The following is a 20,625-nucleotide window of genomic DNA, read 5'->3' as shown; positions in this document are numbered from 1 at the left end:
TAGGGCCTTGACAGATGCTGTTTAAGATGTGGTCATTAGGGTGAGCCCCAATCCAATATGCCTGTATCCTTATTAAAAGGGGAAATTTGGATACAAAGACAGAAACAGGTAGAAGGCCACGTGAAGACTGGAAGTATCCTGCCACAAGCCAAAGAATGCCAAAGATCGCCAGCAAACCACTAGAAGCTAGGAGAGAGATAGCAAACAGATCCTCCTTCACAGCCCACACAAGGACCCAACGCTGCCTACTGATACGTCGATCTTGACTTCTAGCCTCCAGAACTGTGAGACAAATTTTTGTTGTTTAAGCCACCCAGTTGGTGGTACTTTGTCATGGTCACCCCAAGAAACTAAAACACTGTTTAACAGGGATTGATCTGTTTTGTTGTGCTATTTCACGGTTCCATACGCTAGGTACAAATGCTCTATGCGAAGATGGTTAGGACAAACCTTGTAGCCTCAGGCCAGCCTCAGTGGCCTAGTGGTTAAGTTTGGTGCACACTGCTTCAGTGGCTGGAGTTTGGTTCCCAGGCGTGCACCTACATTTGCAGTAGATGTTAGCTCAGGGCAAATCTTCCTCAGGGAAAAAAAACAAACTTGTAGCCTTTACTAGCATATACGCTATTTGGAGAAAAAGAGAGTACAAATAACTTCAAGGCATTACCCTATTAGATATCATGAGAATGGTAAAAACAATAGTTGTGTTGAAAGGAAAGATTATGTTATTTATAGGATTTCTCACTGGAAAATGCAGAAAGTTGTTAAGCCAGGGAAAGGAAGGGGAGGAAGGGCATAATCAAAGCAACTTTTTAGGTTAGTCTTCAAGAAGTTTGCAGGATGAAGTGGTGGGAGAAAAGGCTACCAAATTAGGAGACGAAAGTCCAGATGGGAAGGAATAATGAATGGACTGAATTAGGCATCAATTGTTAGAGATTATATGATAACAATGAGATACAGTGTAAGAAAAAATAAACTGAACTCAGCAATAAATTGACTGGCGAAAAATAGGAGTTAGAAGAATTGATTGGGGTATGAGAAAGAAAATAGTCAACAAAGATTTCTAGAATTAGAGCTTGGGTGGATGGGCCTATGGCTATGATCTGGATAGGGAGTGTTACCAGAAGTCTAGATTCTGAATTAAATGGATGTTAGTGTACACAGACACCTTTATAAATGAACTCTATCCATAGCCAATCCATGGATGATTCCAGGAACTGACCCTAAGTATTAAGATGGAAGAACAGCGTCATTGTGTTACCTGTCACTTCGACCTCCAGAGACGAACAGGGGTTTGTAGACTTGTAAGACCTGCTCTCTGCTGAAATTTCTCTGTCTGATTTATCATCTGACAGGTACAGTCTCAGATTTTATCTTCCCCATCGTACCTTTGAGATTTACTTTATCTATGGCGTGTGCATCCGCATTTCATAAAGTGTCTACAAATCTACGGCAATGTTAAAATTTTTTTAAATATACATGTGATTTCTAAGAAAATAAAAATGATTAAAATTTTAAATGAATCCCTCTGTTTGCTATGGCTCAGATACCCTTAACGTCTCCAGAAATCACCTGGCACTGAGCCTTGGCTTCCTTTTATTGTCATTTATTTGTTTATGCTCATGCCTGGATGCTCCAAAGAGATTATAAATCCCTCGGGCACCATGGATTGTATCATAGCTTTATCTGTTCCTAATGCATAGCATAGTGTTCTGCACACAGTTTGAGCTCAGTTAAACTTAATTGGTGATGATGATTAATATTTTTAAGGAAGAGAAAGATTACATTTCCTTCCTGTTACCAAAGTATATTTGTTCCTTTCCATTATTTCCCTTCTCTGGAATATTTTTCAGCAACAAAAACAAGTCAAACAAATGTTTTTAGGAAACCTCTAGGCCTACGAGTCAAGTGTTTTTTTGGTTTTTTTTTTTGGTATCAGAATTAAATATTCTGTTCAAAGTAAGCTAAATTCCATTCTTCATTTTCAGAAAAATGCTTCGTATTATATATGAAAACATAGAGAGAATCCAATAATAAAGCAGGTAAAATAGAGATATCATGAATAGCACTGATTCAGGAGTCTGTACCTTCCATCTCCACAGTAACCCTCATCTACTCACTCACCCATGATGAAGTGTCATTTTTCCCATGGCACCTCCTGAAAAACGACATCAGGGAATGATAGAGTGTGATGTGGTACAAGTCTATTTTTCTGTTGCCTTACAGGTTAATCATAGTGTAGTAACAGCACCAGCTATTTTGAAGGGGTGGCATGACCACTAGACAGAGACATTAATCATGCTGGGGCCTCTTAACAACTCGCACCCCTCTCCCCAATACACACATATACCTTTGTTTAGTACAAAAGCAAATACCTATAATTTTAAAGTTATGAGCTCAGAATCATTAAATGCTGATTTATGTACGGTGTTAACTCGAATTCTTTTCATTGTCTCCTCTCTCCCACCTTCTTAGGAATTACAATGACCTTGTTGAAGGAATTCTATCTGCGACTTTCTTGCAGTAGTTTGGAACAATATATTGGGACTTTCATAAGGCAATCTCTGACACCTGTCAACCTGGCTGTCACACATTTTCTATTTTCCAGCTTCAATGCTTTAAAGCTTTTTGAAGTTCAGCCTTCAAAATGTAAGTATGTTGATGTGCAGAAAGATTCGCACCTTGGTAAACTTGAACATAGACTCTTTTATGAACATCATCCTAGTACTGATTATTAAATTAATTACAGATTTATAATTTCTCAGGGTGGATCCTCCAGTTAACATCTGTGACGTATTATTTCGATTTTTACATCTGGAGGGAGACAATTATATTGATCTATGCCAACATATTCATTTCCAAAGACAGACTCTACATTGAATAGCCTTACAAAATATTTTAATACGCCAGTAAATTAATATTGGATAAGTTAATATAAGAGAAAATCAATTAAAACCACAAGATATCAATTTTACCTATCAGATTGGTAAAGATTCTTTTTAATGCACACTGTTGGCAAGAGTGAGATTAAAGAACAGTCTGATGCTCTGCAATAAAGTTTTAAAATCCACCACTATTCAGGAAGGTACTTTTCAACCTGTCGAGGGGCTTAAAATATTCATACTTTGACCCAAACTTTATGCCTAGGAATTTATCCCAGAAGAACTAGAGAGAGGAACAAATATCAAGTCTAAAAATGTTCCCCCAAAGATAATAACAAAACAATGCAAGCAAATATAATATCCAATAATAGGTGAATAGTTACATCAATTATTATGGCTTATTATGTTTTAATACTTTATGGAGAACTGTATTATTATCTTAAATAAAGAAATAAAAACAACATATACACCACATGATCAAAATCTCATTTTTTTATTTTAATTTTTTTTTTGAGGAAGTCTGGCCCTGAGCTAACATCTGTGCCCATCCTCCTCTACTTTATATGTGGGACACCTGCCACAGCATGGCTTGACAAGTGGTGCATAGGTTTGTACCCAGGATCTGAACCAGCGAACCCCAGGCCGCCAAAGCAGAATGTGTGAACTTAACCACTGCACCACCAGGCTGGCCCCAAAATCTGATTAAAGATAGATAGATAGGAAAGAAGGAGGGAGGAGATTGGGGGGGGAATTAAGGTCTGTAAGCACATAGTAGCTATGATCAAAATATTAATTTAAAAAATGTATCCATCCATTCATTCATCCATTTATTTAACACTGTAAAATTACCAGTAACTATGTTTCAAGGAAGGAGTAGCACTATTTTGCTTTCTGATTATTATATTATTTCTAAAATAATATAAATACTTTATTTATATTATGCTATAGCAGGATTCTCTTTGCAAGATATAACAAAAAGGATTGTGGCTACCAAAGGAATATAAGAAAACAAAATTAATTCTGACTAAATTCTTGACCAACGTTCTCTACTTTCTTCTTAGTTTTCTGACTTGTGTTTTAGTTTAGAATTTGCATTTCTCTCATTAGTACTCAAACACAGAAATTCTAATGATCCTCTGTCAAAAAAATATCCAGGGTGCTGGCCTGGTGGTGTAGTGGTTAAGTTCACATGCTCTGCTTCAGCAGCCTGGGGTTCACAGGTTTGGATCCTGGGCGCAGACCTAGCACCACTCATCAAGCAACACTGTTGCAACATTCTACATAAAGTAGAGGAAGATGTGCACAGATGTTAGCTCAGCAACAATCTTCCTCAAGCAAAAAGAGGAAGATTGGCAGCAGATGTTAGCTCAGGGCCAATCTTCCTCACACACAAAAAAATCCAAAGATGTTTCTTTGGTCAAAATATTTTGGCATGCATATACACACTATTTGTGGCTCATACCACACACACAGTTTTACAAACTTTTCACAGTGGTACATGGTCAAAATCTTTAAATTGGAGTAGATGGCAGAGAGTCAGCACTTGAAGCTTGCCCAGAGTTTGTTCAAGGTTCCATCATGCATTCCTCTGCTTAGAAAGTGTACTGAAATTAACTTTTGCTTTAAAACAGACCTCCCTACACTGTGTCTCATTAACTGAAGATTCTTCTTTCTGATAACTTCTTACCTCTTTTCTCGCCTCTTTAAGCTTGAAATTTTGGAACATATTTTCAACTAAATCCTGGAAGCAATATGCTGTATTGAGTACCTCACAGCTTCAAGGTCATAACCACTGAAGTGCCACACCTTTTAGAACACAGGTTAAGCCAATAAACAGCTAATATTGCCAATGATCCTATAATAATTGGTTCATTCCCAAGTTTTCTTAGTGACAAATCTTAGGTAAACTCAAGGCACTTGAGCAAGTTTATTCAAGAATATTTATCTATCCTACACCAGGACTTTCTATAGTTTGGCATACCTAAAGTTCAGGTTCTAGAGTTAGTCATTTTTTTTTTTTTATTTCGAAGATCTTTGGATCTTAAACCAACACAGATAGATGTGTCCCCTCAGGCTCCATGACTCCCTTTCTAGATCAAGTTCCAGTTACCTTGAGTTCTAGAATCTCAGAATTCCCTGCTCAAATGGCCCCATATCTGCTCCCAGTGATTGGGCAGCCCTTTTTTCCAGGTCCATCATCCCCAGGGATGACTGTGCCTCCAGTGTGCAACCCTAGGCCCAGGGAGTAGGCAAGGAGCAGCTGTTTAGGGGTGTTAAGGACTATGCTTAAAAGTGCATACCATGGTGTTCACACACCTGTACACAAAGCCCCTCATGGTATGGGACAGAGTCAAGAATGGGCAGAAAAAGAAGGGTAGGCCAAGGATCAAGGATCAGGGGCTGGGGGTCAGTTCTTCCTCTGTCATCACATTTTGGCATAGTATTCTCAGGAGTCCGAGAACATTAAATTCAAAGCTTCCTCCCCAATAATTTTAAACATGCACCTGTCAGATCAGGAGGGAAGAACATATTTTATTTAGCAGGTTTTTTTAGCTTGATTTATAACATTTAAACATTTAGCATTTAGTATATGGTATAATGGCCTCCATTTGTAGTGTTGCCTCATACCCTGAAACATTAGGGGAAAGCCAGGTCATTGCTTCACCTACGAGCAAATTAAAGACAAGTCAGTTGAAGTAGACTAGCTTTCAGAGTCAACTAAGAAGCTGAAAATAGAGCGGGCGGTGGGCAGAGTGGGAGTAGAAAATTATATAGAAAAGACAAGGGATGAAAAAAGAAAGAAAGGATATGACGAGTAAGACCATATGTGCAGGAAATGGTCAAAGAAGTCAGACCAAAGAAGAGAGAGAAAAGAAAGTTGAGAAAAGAAGTGAGAAAAAGAATAGAACATACAAAATAGTTTAGAAGACAGTAGCTATAGATAGAAGCACTGGGCTGGGAGTAGGGAGAATTAAGTCTGCATTTACCCTTCTTAACTCCTTCAGTCAAGTTACCAAATCTCTCTAAGCTTCTATTTCCTTTTTCTACAGATGAATAGATTAAACTACCTGGGTTCAATGATGCATGTTCCTCTTAGGGTCAATGAATCTACAAGAACTTCTTATCAATAAGTCCATCAGAGAGAGTCTGGGCCGGGCACACCTTTGGACCCACCACTCTTAAGACCATCTTCTCACTAAAGAAGCCTCTGATCTTACTTTGACCACCTGGATTGTCCAAAATCACCCCTGAACTGGTGGGAATTTGCAAACTGATGATAGCCAACAGAGCTACCATTCCTAACCTGGGTCACTTGGCCAGGACAGAGAGAAGAAGTGCCCTGAATTTAATGCCAATATTTCACCATGAACAATGTCATAATCTGATTTTACTATTTCTAAGAATAGATCCCAGCAATATTGATACAAAATTTCTTTTTAATTCAAATTCTACATACATATGCCTGAGTCATAAATCAGAAATTATTTCTAAACATGGAATATGTGTAAACTTTCTAATGGCTCTGATAAGAGTTATCAATGAATAATAGTAAAGTGACAAGATATTTATTTAAAGGAGAGCTGAAAATGACCTTGTGCATTAAACTAGTTTATTTTTTCCTACTTTTACCCACTTATCAGTACTACACAAACACTACACTATTTAGACTTAAAATGTTCTTCATTGATAAGAGAACATTGGGTCAGAATAATTTCAATGCTAAAGCTACTGACAAGAGACTATAGAAATCGAAATACTGATAAATACTTTCTCTTTCAGAATTCTGTTCATTAATTTAAAAATCACAGAGACAGAAGCATCATGAAAGGAGCCTGAATACAACTGCAGCTCTCTTGAGACTAATATAAAAGCCAGAACTTTCAGGAGGAAGCAATAGCAACCTTTATAAGCCAACTGGCTTTGGCTTCAATCCATTTTTTTTTTATTTTTTAACATTTATGAGACTTCAAGGCCACTGCTGTATCTTTCTTTGTAGTTTCTGCAGAAACATTTGCTTATTAAAAAAGCAAATAAAACAAGCTTCTGTGTGAAACACTATAAGCTGTGAAACAGATGTTGAAGATCTGAAATTCCAGATGCAAATAAATAGTATAAGAAGTTGTGACCTTTAGAGAATGGACAAAGAAATTCGTTCATGGCCATAGACATCATCCACAGCTGTATGAGCTCTGGATATGTCATTTCCTTCTGGAGTTTATAGTTAGAGAGTATGTGTTCCAAAACTGCTCTTAACATTTTAATTATTCTCAAACGTTATCTAATTAGTTCCCAAAATGGTCTTAGACGTCAAAATATTCTACTTAAGGAAATGTGTCATTATCATTGAAATTAGAAGAGACAAATTTGTCCATCTCTTCATCTTCCAAAATTAACTTGGAAATAAAATTATAGACTCTATTTGTTTTGTAAAAGAATATATAAGTTACTGTAAGAAAAGATTAATAGCAGTTTTGTCATTATACATAAATGATGGGTTCATTTTAAATCCAGTTAAGAAATATCACCCACTTCAAGCTATTGCTTAACTCGAGAATCATCATAGCTGAAATGTTTAGAACCTTCATGAAGGAAACTAGGAAAAGTAAGAATTAAGCATCGTAGCATTACAGTGTTCTATGAGATGTAGAGGGAGATAGAAAGCATTCTAGAACTACTTCATTTGATCTGGAAAACCTTGAGAAACAGCAGAAGACTAGGGCAAAGAGCCCAGAAATGTGGTGTTAGAGTGCTAGGTTTGAATCTTGATTCTATCACTTAATAGATGTGTGATGTTGGCCAAGTTACTTGACTACTTTGTGCCTCAGTCTCATCTTTAATGTACTTTCCTCCTAAGTACTAGTTATGAGTACAAGAATTAAATGAAACGGATTAACTTGTTTAAAGGACTCAGTAAAACAATACCTACTACAAATGTTATAGGAGTATTCGTTAAATATAATTGTCTTTGATACCACCCTGCCTCTATCACTTCACCGAATATTAGAAGCCCTCTTAGCCAATATGATTTGTCCCACTGGCTGGCAAGTTAATTATTTAGAAGCTGGTTCAGTTAAATAATTGGTAAAAAAAAAAAAAAAAAAAAAAAAGAATGCATATGTAAAATCTTGTGTGTTAAATTAAAACCTGTGAATGCATGTTTCTTGGCCAATATTTTGATGTAGAGCCAAGGCCTTTTCTCTGAACATCACCTGTTGAATAAAGTTCTGTTATTTCTTTCACATCCTAGATATTACCTACATTTCAAGTTGCCTTTTATTTAAAGTAGAATTATTAAAGATATCTGTGAAGTACAGTCTAGATTACTACAGTTTCCCCCAATCTACTTATCAGTTCTTTATTAGCAACTCATCTTGTAGAGTGTTATCACTGTAGGTTTCTTAGAAGTAATTTTTTTCATACTCATGATTCACAAGTTTATGCAGCAATTAAATTATTTAGTTATTAATAACAAATGCAAAGGGCATATAGAGATCTGAGAATATAGTTGACTCCAGCAAGCATACCACTGAACCTGGGATAACACAGATGTGCAGAAATTCAGAAAGGATCTTACCATGATGAGCTTCAAGAAGCCTTGACCATTTATCACTGTGTTTAAGATTGCCAGGGAATCCCACAAGTTGGTCAAGTGTAAATCAGTTAAGAGTATTTCCATTGTACTTTCTTTATTTGATTGTCTATATGTCTGAGTCCCAATCTAGACTCTGAACACTTTGAGAGAACGGGGGCATATTTTATTCATCTTTGTATTTCCAACATTGTGATGGATTACAAGTGCTTAATAACTGCTGACTAAATAGATGAATGAGTTTGAATGAACAAATATCTGAATAAATCACATCGGAGTCGCCCTATATTCTTAACTTAAATATTGCCAAATTTACAAAGTGGTCTACCATTACACCCACCTGTAAGTATTATCATTGAAATTATCAAAAACTTCATTATAAAACACGTTCCCTCATAACAGGGAGGATCACAAGATAATCTCTGAAAACAGTATTAGAGTTAAAATATAGTGTGTACGCTATATATTGTCATCCAATGATGACAAGTATTTAGAATAAATGTTCTTATTTAGAATTCCAAGCAAGGACAATTGCTAGGGGAAATCTGTCCTCCTCACAGCCATTTAAAAATATTAGGCAATTTGAAGTATGATCTTTTGAATTATCCATTTGAGTCTTAAGAGTTTCTCAATTCTTTGTTTTTTCAATATCTGTCTCATATTTCAATTTCTTCTGTTTATTCCTCAGGCTCTTGGAAGCATACAGCAACTTTAATAGCACTCCCTCTGTGACAGGCACTTCATATACTGTACAATCACAGCTTTTCAAAGCTGCTCTATAACTGCTGATTTGTTGATTAGGGTTTAACCTTCTCTTCTAAAGGAAGGCTTCTAAGAAGCAGAATTCTTTGTAAAGTCACAGTTTATGAGAGTGTTATATTCCCTACTTCATGCTGTTTGTCAGGTGAATGGGATGGCAATACCCAAAGATGACCAGAAAATACACACACGGGTTTATATACAATCACAGTTCCAATCCTTGAAAAAGAGCAAAGTTGAACACCTTGTCAGATATTATAAAGAATGAAGTAGACTAGTTTAACCAAGGCCAGTTCCCCAAAGAGGCATTGCTCCAAGTGTGGTCCAGAGACCTTCAAAGGTCCCCAAGATCAAAACTATTTTCATAATACTAGTGACATTACATGCATTCACATTCTCATTTCACTCTAAATTCACAAGTGTGCAGAGTACAAAAAGTTCTTTAATATGGTTTCAGATTCCACATTGAAACTAACGTTTAGGAAACTAATACTTGTTTCAATGTAGTATCAAAAATAAATAAACTTTATCATATGAAAAGACAGACATTTGCAAAAATATAAAATAATGTCATTCTTCTAATTTACATTTTCTTACCTTGGGAAATATAATTATCTTTTGTAAAATAAGTCATTATATTCATTTGTAACAAATTTATTATTGATATTTTAAATGAATTAATAAGTTAATTTATACATTTTTCTAAGTCTTAATTTTTAATATGGCAAATATTTGCACGTTAGCCACATAAACAAAAGCTCTTTTCTTTGGAGTCTTTGTTACTTTGAGGAAAAACGGGTTTTTAGGACAAAATGTTTGAGAACTGCTGACCTAAATGAAGCAAGTCTGTTGTGAAAATCATAATGCCATGTATTTTGACCAACACTGAAAGTGCTTTTCCTAAGACAAGCTACAAAGAAAAGTAATACACTAGAGAAAACACTAAAGAACCCCTTTCAACCTGTTCCGGACATTTGAAGAAGAAAAGGTAAAATCTCATTTCTAAGTGACATTACATAAGTTTCTCAGCTATCAGTATGAAACAGATTCTATGAGATATTGCAAAACATCAGTACAACTTATACATACTTACACATAACGATTAGCTTCCTTACAACAATGAGAGTGACTAAGTTCCAAACAGAAAATGTAATGAAAGAAGGATCTCTAATTCAAGTAGGATAAATTCTTTTCCTACTTAGTAGAATAAAAGATGAAGAATCAACAGGCAAACGATGACTGACTTTGCTCCAAAATGCGTATTGTATCTGCAAATTGTAGTATTGTATCTGCACAAATTATCATTTTATCCCATAAAATTGCCTTAATATTACAATTCACGCAGAAACACACTCATCCTGCTGCTTATCAGTTTAAGAATCAGAACTGATATCAAAGTCATCTAACTTAAAAAGAATTAATAAGAGTTTCAAAACACCTATGCTACTTCGTTTTCGGTCGCTGGGTTACTAAATGATTTTGAAACAATTATGCAAAAACTTCTGCTATATAAAAGCTATAATACTCCTTTATCTCATTATCGTTTAAATGTTAAATACTCCATTATAGAGGTAAATTGGGTTTAAAATAGAATGTTTCCAGCAGAAGAGCATAAAACATAAGGTTAAATAGAGTGAGGAACCAGGGCTACAATTTGTGGTACGAAGTTTGCTAGCCATGGATTGATCTTTTGATATACTAAGAAAGCCAGACCCTCTGACGTGCCCTATAGAGAGTAAGTATACTGATCTGGAACAAAAATTATGGGAAACAGCTGTTAAGTGACAGAAGAAATGTGCATTGGACCACCAGGCTGTCATAAATATTGCACTCAATCAGAAAGCATCTGTCTTTTCATTTCCTTTTCAGCAATCTCTGCATTGTATTTAATCTGTGCAGAAGGCTTCTCCTAACAGGTGCAACAATGTTTACAAATTGAAAACGTTATTTAAATGAAGCTCACAACTAGAGATGTTTCAATTAACAGGGCAATATCTTAAGGAAGGAATAATTCTAACATTTGGCAAATCCATAGATTGCTTTGCATTTGTGAAATTTAATTATTGGAAAATTAGAGTATAGACGCCAAGAAAAGCTTAAGACAAAAGGTGCTCTAAGCAATTTTATGCAATATATTAGCATCCAGAGAAACTACAGGGAAAAGATACTGATGGGAATAAGGAGAACATGAAACATTAGGAATAGATATTATAAAATGTCATGTTTCATCAAAAAATTATTTTAGAACTAATAATGTCATCTACGTCCATAAAAAGTGACACCTGTTCCAATAGTTTATTTTCATACAGTTAAATTTTTTTCCTATTATCATCATTCATTTGTTGAACTTGAATATAACAGGCCCATAAACAATTTTAGCGCATAAAAAAATTTAGTAGAAATACTTTTGCACTATAATCACCCAAGTAAATTTAAATAGACAATTTCTTCAAAACCGTGAGTAGAACCATAAAATCAGCTCCCTTAGAACACATGTATGTTTTAAAGTGAATGGGAATGTAGAATTATCAACTCTTTTACGCAAAATGATTGCAGAGACGATGAACTCAGTTCCTACAGAGGCCAGGCAGGTAATACAGGTGACACAGTCTGCCAAAATACGTGGCCTTTTAGGCTGATCATCATATTTCCCAATTTTTGATAGAAACAGGTATTGAAGAAATACTCTTCTTAACTATACTCTAGGACAAACAACATGACAGACTCTTTAATAAAGAACATGGAAGGCTGGTGGGTAATTCACAATTTAGCTGATTGTTTCCATGGAAAAAAAGAACGCAATGTTACCAGAAATCCAGTTTTTCAATACAGTGCAGGACAAACAAAATACATCCGTGGACTGGATCTTGCTCTTGGGCTTCCAATGTGTAACCTTTCATGTAATAGTTAGGAATATGGGTTTACTGTTAAAGAGACCTGAGATCACATTCTATCTTGGCCATTTATTAGCTTTATAACCTTGGATAAGCTACTTGATTTTAAGCTCCATTTCATCCTCAGCAAAGAAAGTGTTAATAATAATAGCTGACTTATAAGGATATTACAAATATTAAATGAGATGAGGTAAAAATCCTTAGCACAGAAAGTACTCCATAAGTAGTAGATATTACTTTCATTGTATGTATAATATATATTATATATTGCAAATTCATGTAAGCCCTATTTTCCTTATCTACTTCACTAATTGACATAGGATAAATATTCTTTAATCATGGAGAAAGGCTTTCAATGTTTATAATTCTTCTTAATAACTGTATACATACATTTATGATGGGTTAACACAGAAAGTAAAGGTTATTATCTGCTCTTTGGAGAGTTCACCACACAAAATTATTTCATCTCAAGCATTCATATTTTGTAAGGGACAAATCCATTAAAAAATTTGTCTGCACTAAAGCAATATAAACAAGGTCATTTGTTATAAAGCATAGGGGATTCTCTTTTAATTACTTTTTTGGAGACAAATATAATAAAAACTTATTTTGATGATGGGAGTTAGACATTCTGGATATAATTTAAAAAGCAGACTAGCTCCTTCAGACTCAGCCAGTTGTAGCAGATAGACTTTAGCCTTAGAAATTTCACAGTAATAATAGCACCTTCTTAGAACTTGACTGGGACCTGTTTCCGTATCTTCCTCCCACTGACAGCTCAGATCCTCCAGCTGATCCTCATCAAATTGCACCTCTTTGGGCTTAGAGGCTTGTTTTCCTTAGCAATTAACAAGCTCCTCCCTTCCGCTAATGTGTTCTTATCTAAAAAGTTTAGAAATTCTCCCACTGATATGTTGGACCTACAGTCAGACAATGATATTTGTGATGATAATTGCCATTGATGGGGGCCTTATTATATGCCCGGATGTTAGCTAAGCCCTTTACATTCATAGTCTCATTTACCCCTTACCATGACTCTATAAAGTAGATTCCATAAGTATACTAAGGTTCTCATCTGTAAAATAATTCTGAAAGAGGTTAAATCATTTGTCTAGTAAGTATCAGAGTCAGGAGTCAATTACGGTTCCATTCCTATGGCTATCCTATACCGCCTCTCTAAAGTTTTGGCTTAAAACTCAAGCAAGATGGGGGGCTGGCCCGTGGCCGAGTGGTTAAGTTTGCGTGCTCCACTGAAGCGGCCCAGGGTTTCGATGGATCGGATCCTGGGCGCAGACATGGCACCACTCATCAAGCCATGCTGAGGCAGCATCCCACATAGCACAACTAAAAGGACCCACAACTAAGAATATACAACTATGTACTGGGGGTCTGTGGGGAGAAAAAGGAAAAAAAATAATGTCTTAAAAAAAAAAACCAAAACTCAACCAAGATGAATTAGATGTGTGTTGAGTAAAAGCTATCATTCGACATGTCAACATGACAGGAGCTGGATGGGTTGAAATGGGTGGATGATAAAAGAGGTATTAAAAGATATTAGACAGGAAAATTAATAATGAGTTAATTTCTTAATACATCAATTTCATTAAAGTGCATACAGTGGGCTTAGTAAAAGAAAAGATACCTTTATACATTTAACCCATTTTTAAACAACAATAGCACATGAAAATCCAAATTTAGAAAACAGATATATCACAATGATTACTTTTGCATTACCCAAGAACTCATCTCACCACAATAAGATTCACCCCGAGTTTCTCCCTCCATGAATTTAAGTTGTTAGTAATAATTAGCTCTTTAGGAACTAAGGGGTGGAGGGTAGAGGGTTGCAGAGAAACATCAAGCTAAATATTGCTAAAAAGCTATCAGAAATTAAAATACTGCATATCTGAAGCTGAACCTATAAAATACAATTTAAACACAACTTTTCAAGAACATCTATAATTGAAATACAAAGCAGGCTTTATTCTATTTTCCAACTACTATTTTGTTAACGTAATAATTACTTCAAGCAGGCCACCCCTGAGGCTTTCAAATAGCTCCCAATGATGCATACACAATTCGTAAAAGAAGGTAGAATATTTAACAGGTTTAGACCTACAGAGAAACAGTTTCCTGTGACGTACTTCTGAGAAAGATTAAAAGATTTGAAGTCCAACAGATGGATGGACACAGGCTTAACTAAGGTGAATCAGGCCTCTGTGACATTTTTTGGAAAAAAGCTTCCTATCTTCAGAAAAAAAGAAGTATCTTTTTTGGCAGACAAACTATTGACAAACTTCGGGCAGCTAATCCACAAGACTCACACAACGATACATTTCCCCTTGGGCAAAGAGAGGAGAATCTATTGCACATGTCATCTGTTTCTGTGACTACTGAAGATTACAATTATGTTTTGATGTTAAACCAACTATTGCAAATTTCTTGGTGCAAAGCACACTGAAAATGTGAGTGACAGTATAAATCTTTTTAAATTGAATTCAAGCTATTGAAAAGAGCTGACGTTTTCAAATATTGTTACAAAGCCTCTGAAGAACAAGAACAACTCTCAATGCAGCAGCTTCCTATAGTGACCTATTGATAAGAAAGACAATAGCCAGGATGAAAGCAAATTCCGCATGTCTGCTCTATTGCGTGTGTGTGTGTGTGTGTGTGTGTGTGTGTGTGTTTTGCATGTTTAGGAAGAATCACCTCTAACGCTTTGATGTCCTCATAAGCAAACTGCACCGTGGGAACTCCAAGATGGTTGATGAAATAATCAGCATCACCTCGTATCTGTACGGAACTGACATTCGTTCCTGGGCAGTGAGCTCTTCTGGAACAGTTGAAATTACTTTTCTGAAAAACATAATTTAAATTGTTAGCACACACACCATGCTTCTTGGGTCATCCCAAAATCAATGCTCCTCAAAATGTAGTTCAAAGAACAGTAGCATCAATGTCACTCAGGAACTTGTTTGAAATGCAAATGCTGAGGCTCCACCCAGGTCCTCCCTAATGGGAGTCTTTGGGGTTGGAGTCCAGGAGCCTGTGTGGCAACACACCTCTGTGATTCTGATGCTCACTGAAGTGCAACTAGCACTCGCCTAAATCAAGCTTTGTTTGCTGTTGTTGCCTTAAAAGCTTTTTTATCATAGATTTATTATGAATTGTAATGACTTAAATTTGAAATATTTTAAAAGAATGTTGAGTCCTTGAAAAGGTTTAGAGTATTTTGCTTTTTTTTTTTTTCATTTTCCCATAAATTTAAAGGATGGCTTAGTAGGCTATAATTTCATTCATCTTAAAGAGTTTTTCAAAAACAGCAGAAGAAATTTTCTCTATTTCTTCTTAAAAGTCTATTTCTACATGTCTTAAGAGTATATGCCAACAAATATTGTGGGCCATAGAGAATCAAAGCTGAGTGCAACCTGTGGGGAAATATAAGATGATAGACTAATATTTCTTAAACTAAGAATTGGTTAGCATGCAAAATCAATAACAATAGCTTTACAAAAATTGAACAAAAGATAGTAAAAAAAATCAAAAACAGGTAAACTAAGGGTTTCTATAATTAATGTTGATTAAAAATGTCTTCTTTAATAAAATTTCTGGGGCTGGCCCTATGGCCCAGTGGTTAAGTTCGCACAATCTGCTTTGGCGGCCTGGGGTTCGCCAGTTCGGTTCCTGGGTGTGGACCTACACATCACTCATCAAGCCATGCTGTGGAGCCATTCCACATTGAAGAACTAGAATGACTTATGTCAACGAAAATAATCCATAACCAATCTATAAATGAAAATTTGGGTGAGGTTATTATGAGCTGAAATCTAAGGACCATGGCCCGGGGCCTTTCTTCCCAAAGGAAGAAAGGGCACCGAAGAAGTGGGGTGCACAGAGCAGTTATATACCCCCAAACAGGGTGTTTCACATAAGATTGAAATGTCCCTCCCACAACAGTCACAAGATTGCCCTGTCAGTACAGCACTTGATGGACACAGCAGGTAGTGGATCTGCCATCTTGGTGGGCGTAGCAGGATGCAAGTCTATTGTCTCGAGCTGGGCGGCCACAGGTGAGCGCAGCAATCAGTTCCTAGCCTAAGGAAAGATGCTTAATCCTTAAGGGAATGCCAACGTTGGGAGGGGGAGGGAAGTTGCACCTTTATCTCAAGGGTCTTTGTTCCTGCCATAGGGAATATCTAAAGCAGATATACAATGCATGCTCAACAGCCATGGTCAGGCTCTTTTGGAAAGACGAGGTCAGGCCGAATTAGGTTTATACCAAATGGCTTCCTCATATTCTCCAATATATCCTATTGCTTGCCATTTTTATTTGTCACTTACAACTAGGATATACAACTATGTACTAGGGCTTACTGGGGCTTTGCAGAGAGGAAAAGAAAGAGGAAGACTGGCAACAGATGTTAGCTCAGGGCCAATCTTCCTCACCAAAAAGTATAAGATAATAAAACAAAATAATAATAAAATTTCCAAAAATCTAGAATCTTTCCGAGATCCTGTTGTCTCAAGTGTGAAACATGGAAGAATACCAATCTCCTTATCAGTAATCATGAGGGAAGTGAGACAATAGCATAACAATATCATATTTAATATCAGGCAAAAATTATGTATTCAGTACATATTTGCCATTGAATCAAGACATGGACTCTTCAGTCTCCCCATACTTCTTTGGTGTGACATAATTCCAAAAATACTTTTAAATATAATACATCAAAAGATTTGGAAATATGCAGTTTAATATTCATAAAATGAGTTGTTCCAATTTTTTTAACTACAGTGTTAGATTTTTCAAATGTAAAATAATGGTTCAATATCTATCCAATTTTCTTTGCGGGCATAATAGAAAGATCTTTGCAATGAAGTTAAAATCAATTAAAATGGAAAGGCTGTGTGAGTGTTTACAAACAAGGCAAGATTTTGGCTTAATGTGATTTACAAATATCTTGGGTAATTAAGCACTTTGCAAAAAGAAAGTAAAAAGCATGTTCTACCACAGAGTCTAATCAGTGGCAACCTAATGCTTTTTATGGTGACTCTCACCAAGTTGTTTCTTTTGAAAGCCTAATTTTCTGAAAGGAGAGTTAATCCTTTTTCACTTCCCAATATACGCCTGGGGCGAAGACTCCTGAAAGTTTTATACCAACCTGGGGCAGCATAGGTAGGATCTTAAATGTTCCCAAAGACCAGCTACCCTTAAGTACTAAATCATGAAAAGCAAACTACTTCATATCATGCAAAAATCATCCCAAGTGTTTTTGAGATCTAGCTGTTGAAAACTGGCCCCTTTAAAGGTATTTGTTTAGCTAGTATAGAATTTTTTCTAATTGAGTTGGAATGCCTTGGGCAGGCAAGACATTTACCATTGTCCCAACAGTAGTGTTTTCTGCTCAGCCTACTTCACTCATTCAAATTTACTGAATGGTGGCCTAGAGGTATTTGAATTTGTGAAACTTAGATTGTTGAACTTATTCATGTTATTAAGGAGGATTTGATAGAATCCAGTCTTTTCTTCCCCAGATGCCTGGCCAAGGAAATCGAAATCATTTTTATAAATGGTTTACTTTCCCTTTACTGCAGCAACATCTATGTCTATTTGAGACATGGATCCCACTCAATATCAATGGAAATATAGGTTTGGCTTTAATTTCATTTTGCACACATAATTCTTAATATCCTCTGCAAATATGAGCCATGCTCCTTAGATAGAAATTTTTTTCTCAACAGAAGAATGGCATGGATCAAAAATTGACAATTCTAAATTTGACAATATATGTCTCTGAAAGAATTAAACTTTTAAAAATAAATGTGGTACTTAAATATAATATTTGATATTATTTTCTTTCAGTTATCATTGTTATATAAAAGCTTCCCTCTGACAAAAAGTATCAGCTTCCCACACGTGCAAGTTCCTAAGAGGCACAAACGGCCCTACTCCAAGCAGGCCTGCATTCTGTGTTTCCTCTAACAGATACACAAAGCACAGTTCTTGTTTAGCCCCACCTTTTTATTGGGCCAAGGCTTTTGAAGCCAGTACAAATTCTCCTCTAGTCTCTGTTCTTGTCAGGGCTACTCCCACTGTATAGCTTTAATATTTCCCTTGCATTCTGTTTCCCTGATTCCTTCTAGCTACATCACTATTTTGCATGTTTTGTATTTTCAGGCAAATCAAAAGGCAATATCCAGCCTTCAAGATTACATTCCCTAAAATACTTCTGCATTCTTTTCCCTACTCTGACTTGCTTTACATCACCCACTTATCTTTCCCCTAAGGGTTTGTACTGCCACCTCTGTCATATGTAAACTCTTTTTGTAAACCAACTAAATGGCAACGGAACCAGCATCATCTAGGATTGTTTTAAAATCATATTTTGAAGGTTAAGATCTATTAAACCACATCTATGGTGCTAAAAATGTACTATTTATTAAGGGAGGATAGAGTACAGAACAATAGGGTTGTGTGATCCAAGGAATAGCTGGGGCCTATAAGCTAGGAGCACTTGGCTATTGAGCGTCATGTCAAAATTAAGCCCAAAAGAAAGGTAAAAGATTCAAGAAAGCCAATCCAAGAATGGGGCATGAGGGACAACACAGAATTCCCTGAGGAGCCCTCCTGGGGCCTGTTCCTTACCTACTGAGCCCAGAGTTCCCTTGTAAAATTCTGCAGAGGATTTATCTTAGCAGTCCACTACTTTTCTCCTCTCTCTCTCTCCACCTCATTCTCTACTGCCTACTCCTGTTTAACCACTGATGAGGAGAGCAAGCACATCACCCTCAAGTCTTATTTTGTTCTTTTGTTCCTAACCAGTTTCAGAGTAAAATAGGATTAAAAAGAACACAGTTTTCAGATTGGATTGTTTTTCCCAAGCCATTTTGTTCTAGAGATTTCCCTTAAGAGGAGAACATTCCTGGCACAGAAACTCTATCTTCTAAATCTTTTTCTTATTCATCACTTTAAAATCCAGGCCAAATTCACAGATCTTAAGTGACCCTAAATCTATATTCTACCCTAATGTGAATTGATTTCCTACACAGCACTTCAGTGAATTATAATAGATCCATATCAGGTAATAGATACTGATCTACTCAACCCCTGTAAACACAAATATCTGACAGGAAAAGTAGAAAGAAACTTTGATTTCTTCATTTTACTAGAAGTTAGCCACCATGGTAAAGAGAAGGTTGGTAACAAATTTGTGCAGGTCAATTAATTTTTTAAATTTATTTACAAGGCTGAGTAAATTCAAATTAAGTATTTCATCTAAGGAGTTCAAAATGCTCCATACTTAACGTTTGATAACAAGCATTTTTATTCCAGTTCATAAAGTAAGCAAGTTCAGGCAAAGATCGTAGTTATGTCACTTGTTTAATTTCCTACAACAAGTCGGTTGAAGACCCGAGATGAAATCACTGTCTCAATCCTAAGGCTGCAGGCTCTTTGCAAGTATACTTTTAAGCTAAAAGACAAAACCTCATAGTAGATGATCATATAAGTGAAATATAAAGAAATTAAGTTGACATTTGCATTAGTTGAATAAAGACACCAAGACACATTGATAAGTTTCTAAAGTATTTAAAAATCTGTTTAATAATTCAAACTTTTTATTTCTCCCACATTGTTTTCCCCTGCACGTGTTCACACTACATAGATAAGAAATCTAAGTTGATTATTCAAATAGCAAGAGAAGCATAACATTCAAAATAAAAGTTCCACATTCTACACATTATAGCAAAATTAAAGCTTTTTTTTCATTTCAGTATTATTCTTTTAACTTTAGTTGTGTAAAAACAACTTATCTCCCTAATTTTACTGGTTTTCACAGTATAGCAATGTTCCAATTGTGATAATGATGCCCAAGATATTTAAAAGTGATTTCTTATTACAGGCACTGAGATGGTTAATTTTTTGTGTCAACTTGACTGGACCAGCAAGAGGTGCCCAGATAGTTGGTCAAACGTCTGTATTACTAAAATGCAAATTTGTGTTTTAATATTTAGATAACTGTCTGATATAATTGTTTTCCTTTGTAACCCTGTGTATTTTAATTTAAACATTTTAAAACATCATTTCTGAGAATGGGTCTGTATAGGACTTATCAGTCTGCCACAGGTGTCCACAGGGGGGACTTCTCGAAAAACCGTTCCATCTTACAAACTAGGAAATTGAGGCTCCAAGTCGACAGAATGAGGATTTGATTCCAGATCTTTTCACTCTAACTGCTATGCTCTCTCCTCTCCACCATGCTGATATATGCAGCATACAGACCACATTAATGCAGGTGAACATTCTAATCTTAAATTTGTTTATTCTGGGATTCGACAGGTCTTTTGTTTGCTTTTGTAACCAAATTAGATCACTGAATATGGTTGTAATGAATTGTATATCTGTGGCATTTCTTCAGAGCTTATTTAGTTACTGTGTGTGTCATGTGTTCTTCATTTATTTAGCTTGTATTTTTATGTCAGTCTGTCAAGTTGATATCCAACA

At 35.9% G+C, this 20,625-nt stretch overlaps 1 protein-coding gene across 10 annotated transcripts in view; it reads right to left on the bottom strand.

The window, feature by feature from the left end:
* Positions 1-20,625, bottom strand: part of NAALADL2 (N-acetylated alpha-linked acidic dipeptidase like 2) — a 1,266,186-nt gene that overhangs the window by 199,754 nt on the left and 1,045,807 nt on the right. For all 10 annotated transcript variants that reach the window (XM_070582377.1, XM_070582380.1, XM_070582376.1 and 7 more), the window contains one exon: positions 14,832-14,978. In XM_070582377.1, coding sequence (XP_070438478.1) covers positions 14,832-14,978 — 147 coding nt within the window. The remainder of the gene's footprint in view (positions 1-14,831; positions 14,979-20,625) is intronic.

This window comes from Equus przewalskii, chromosome 18, assembly GCF_037783145.1.
Source record: "Equus przewalskii isolate Varuska chromosome 18, EquPr2, whole genome shotgun sequence".
Lineage (NCBI taxonomy): Eukaryota > Metazoa > Chordata > Mammalia > Perissodactyla > Equidae > Equus > Equus przewalskii.
This window is presented reverse-complemented; position numbering and strand designations above follow the sequence as displayed.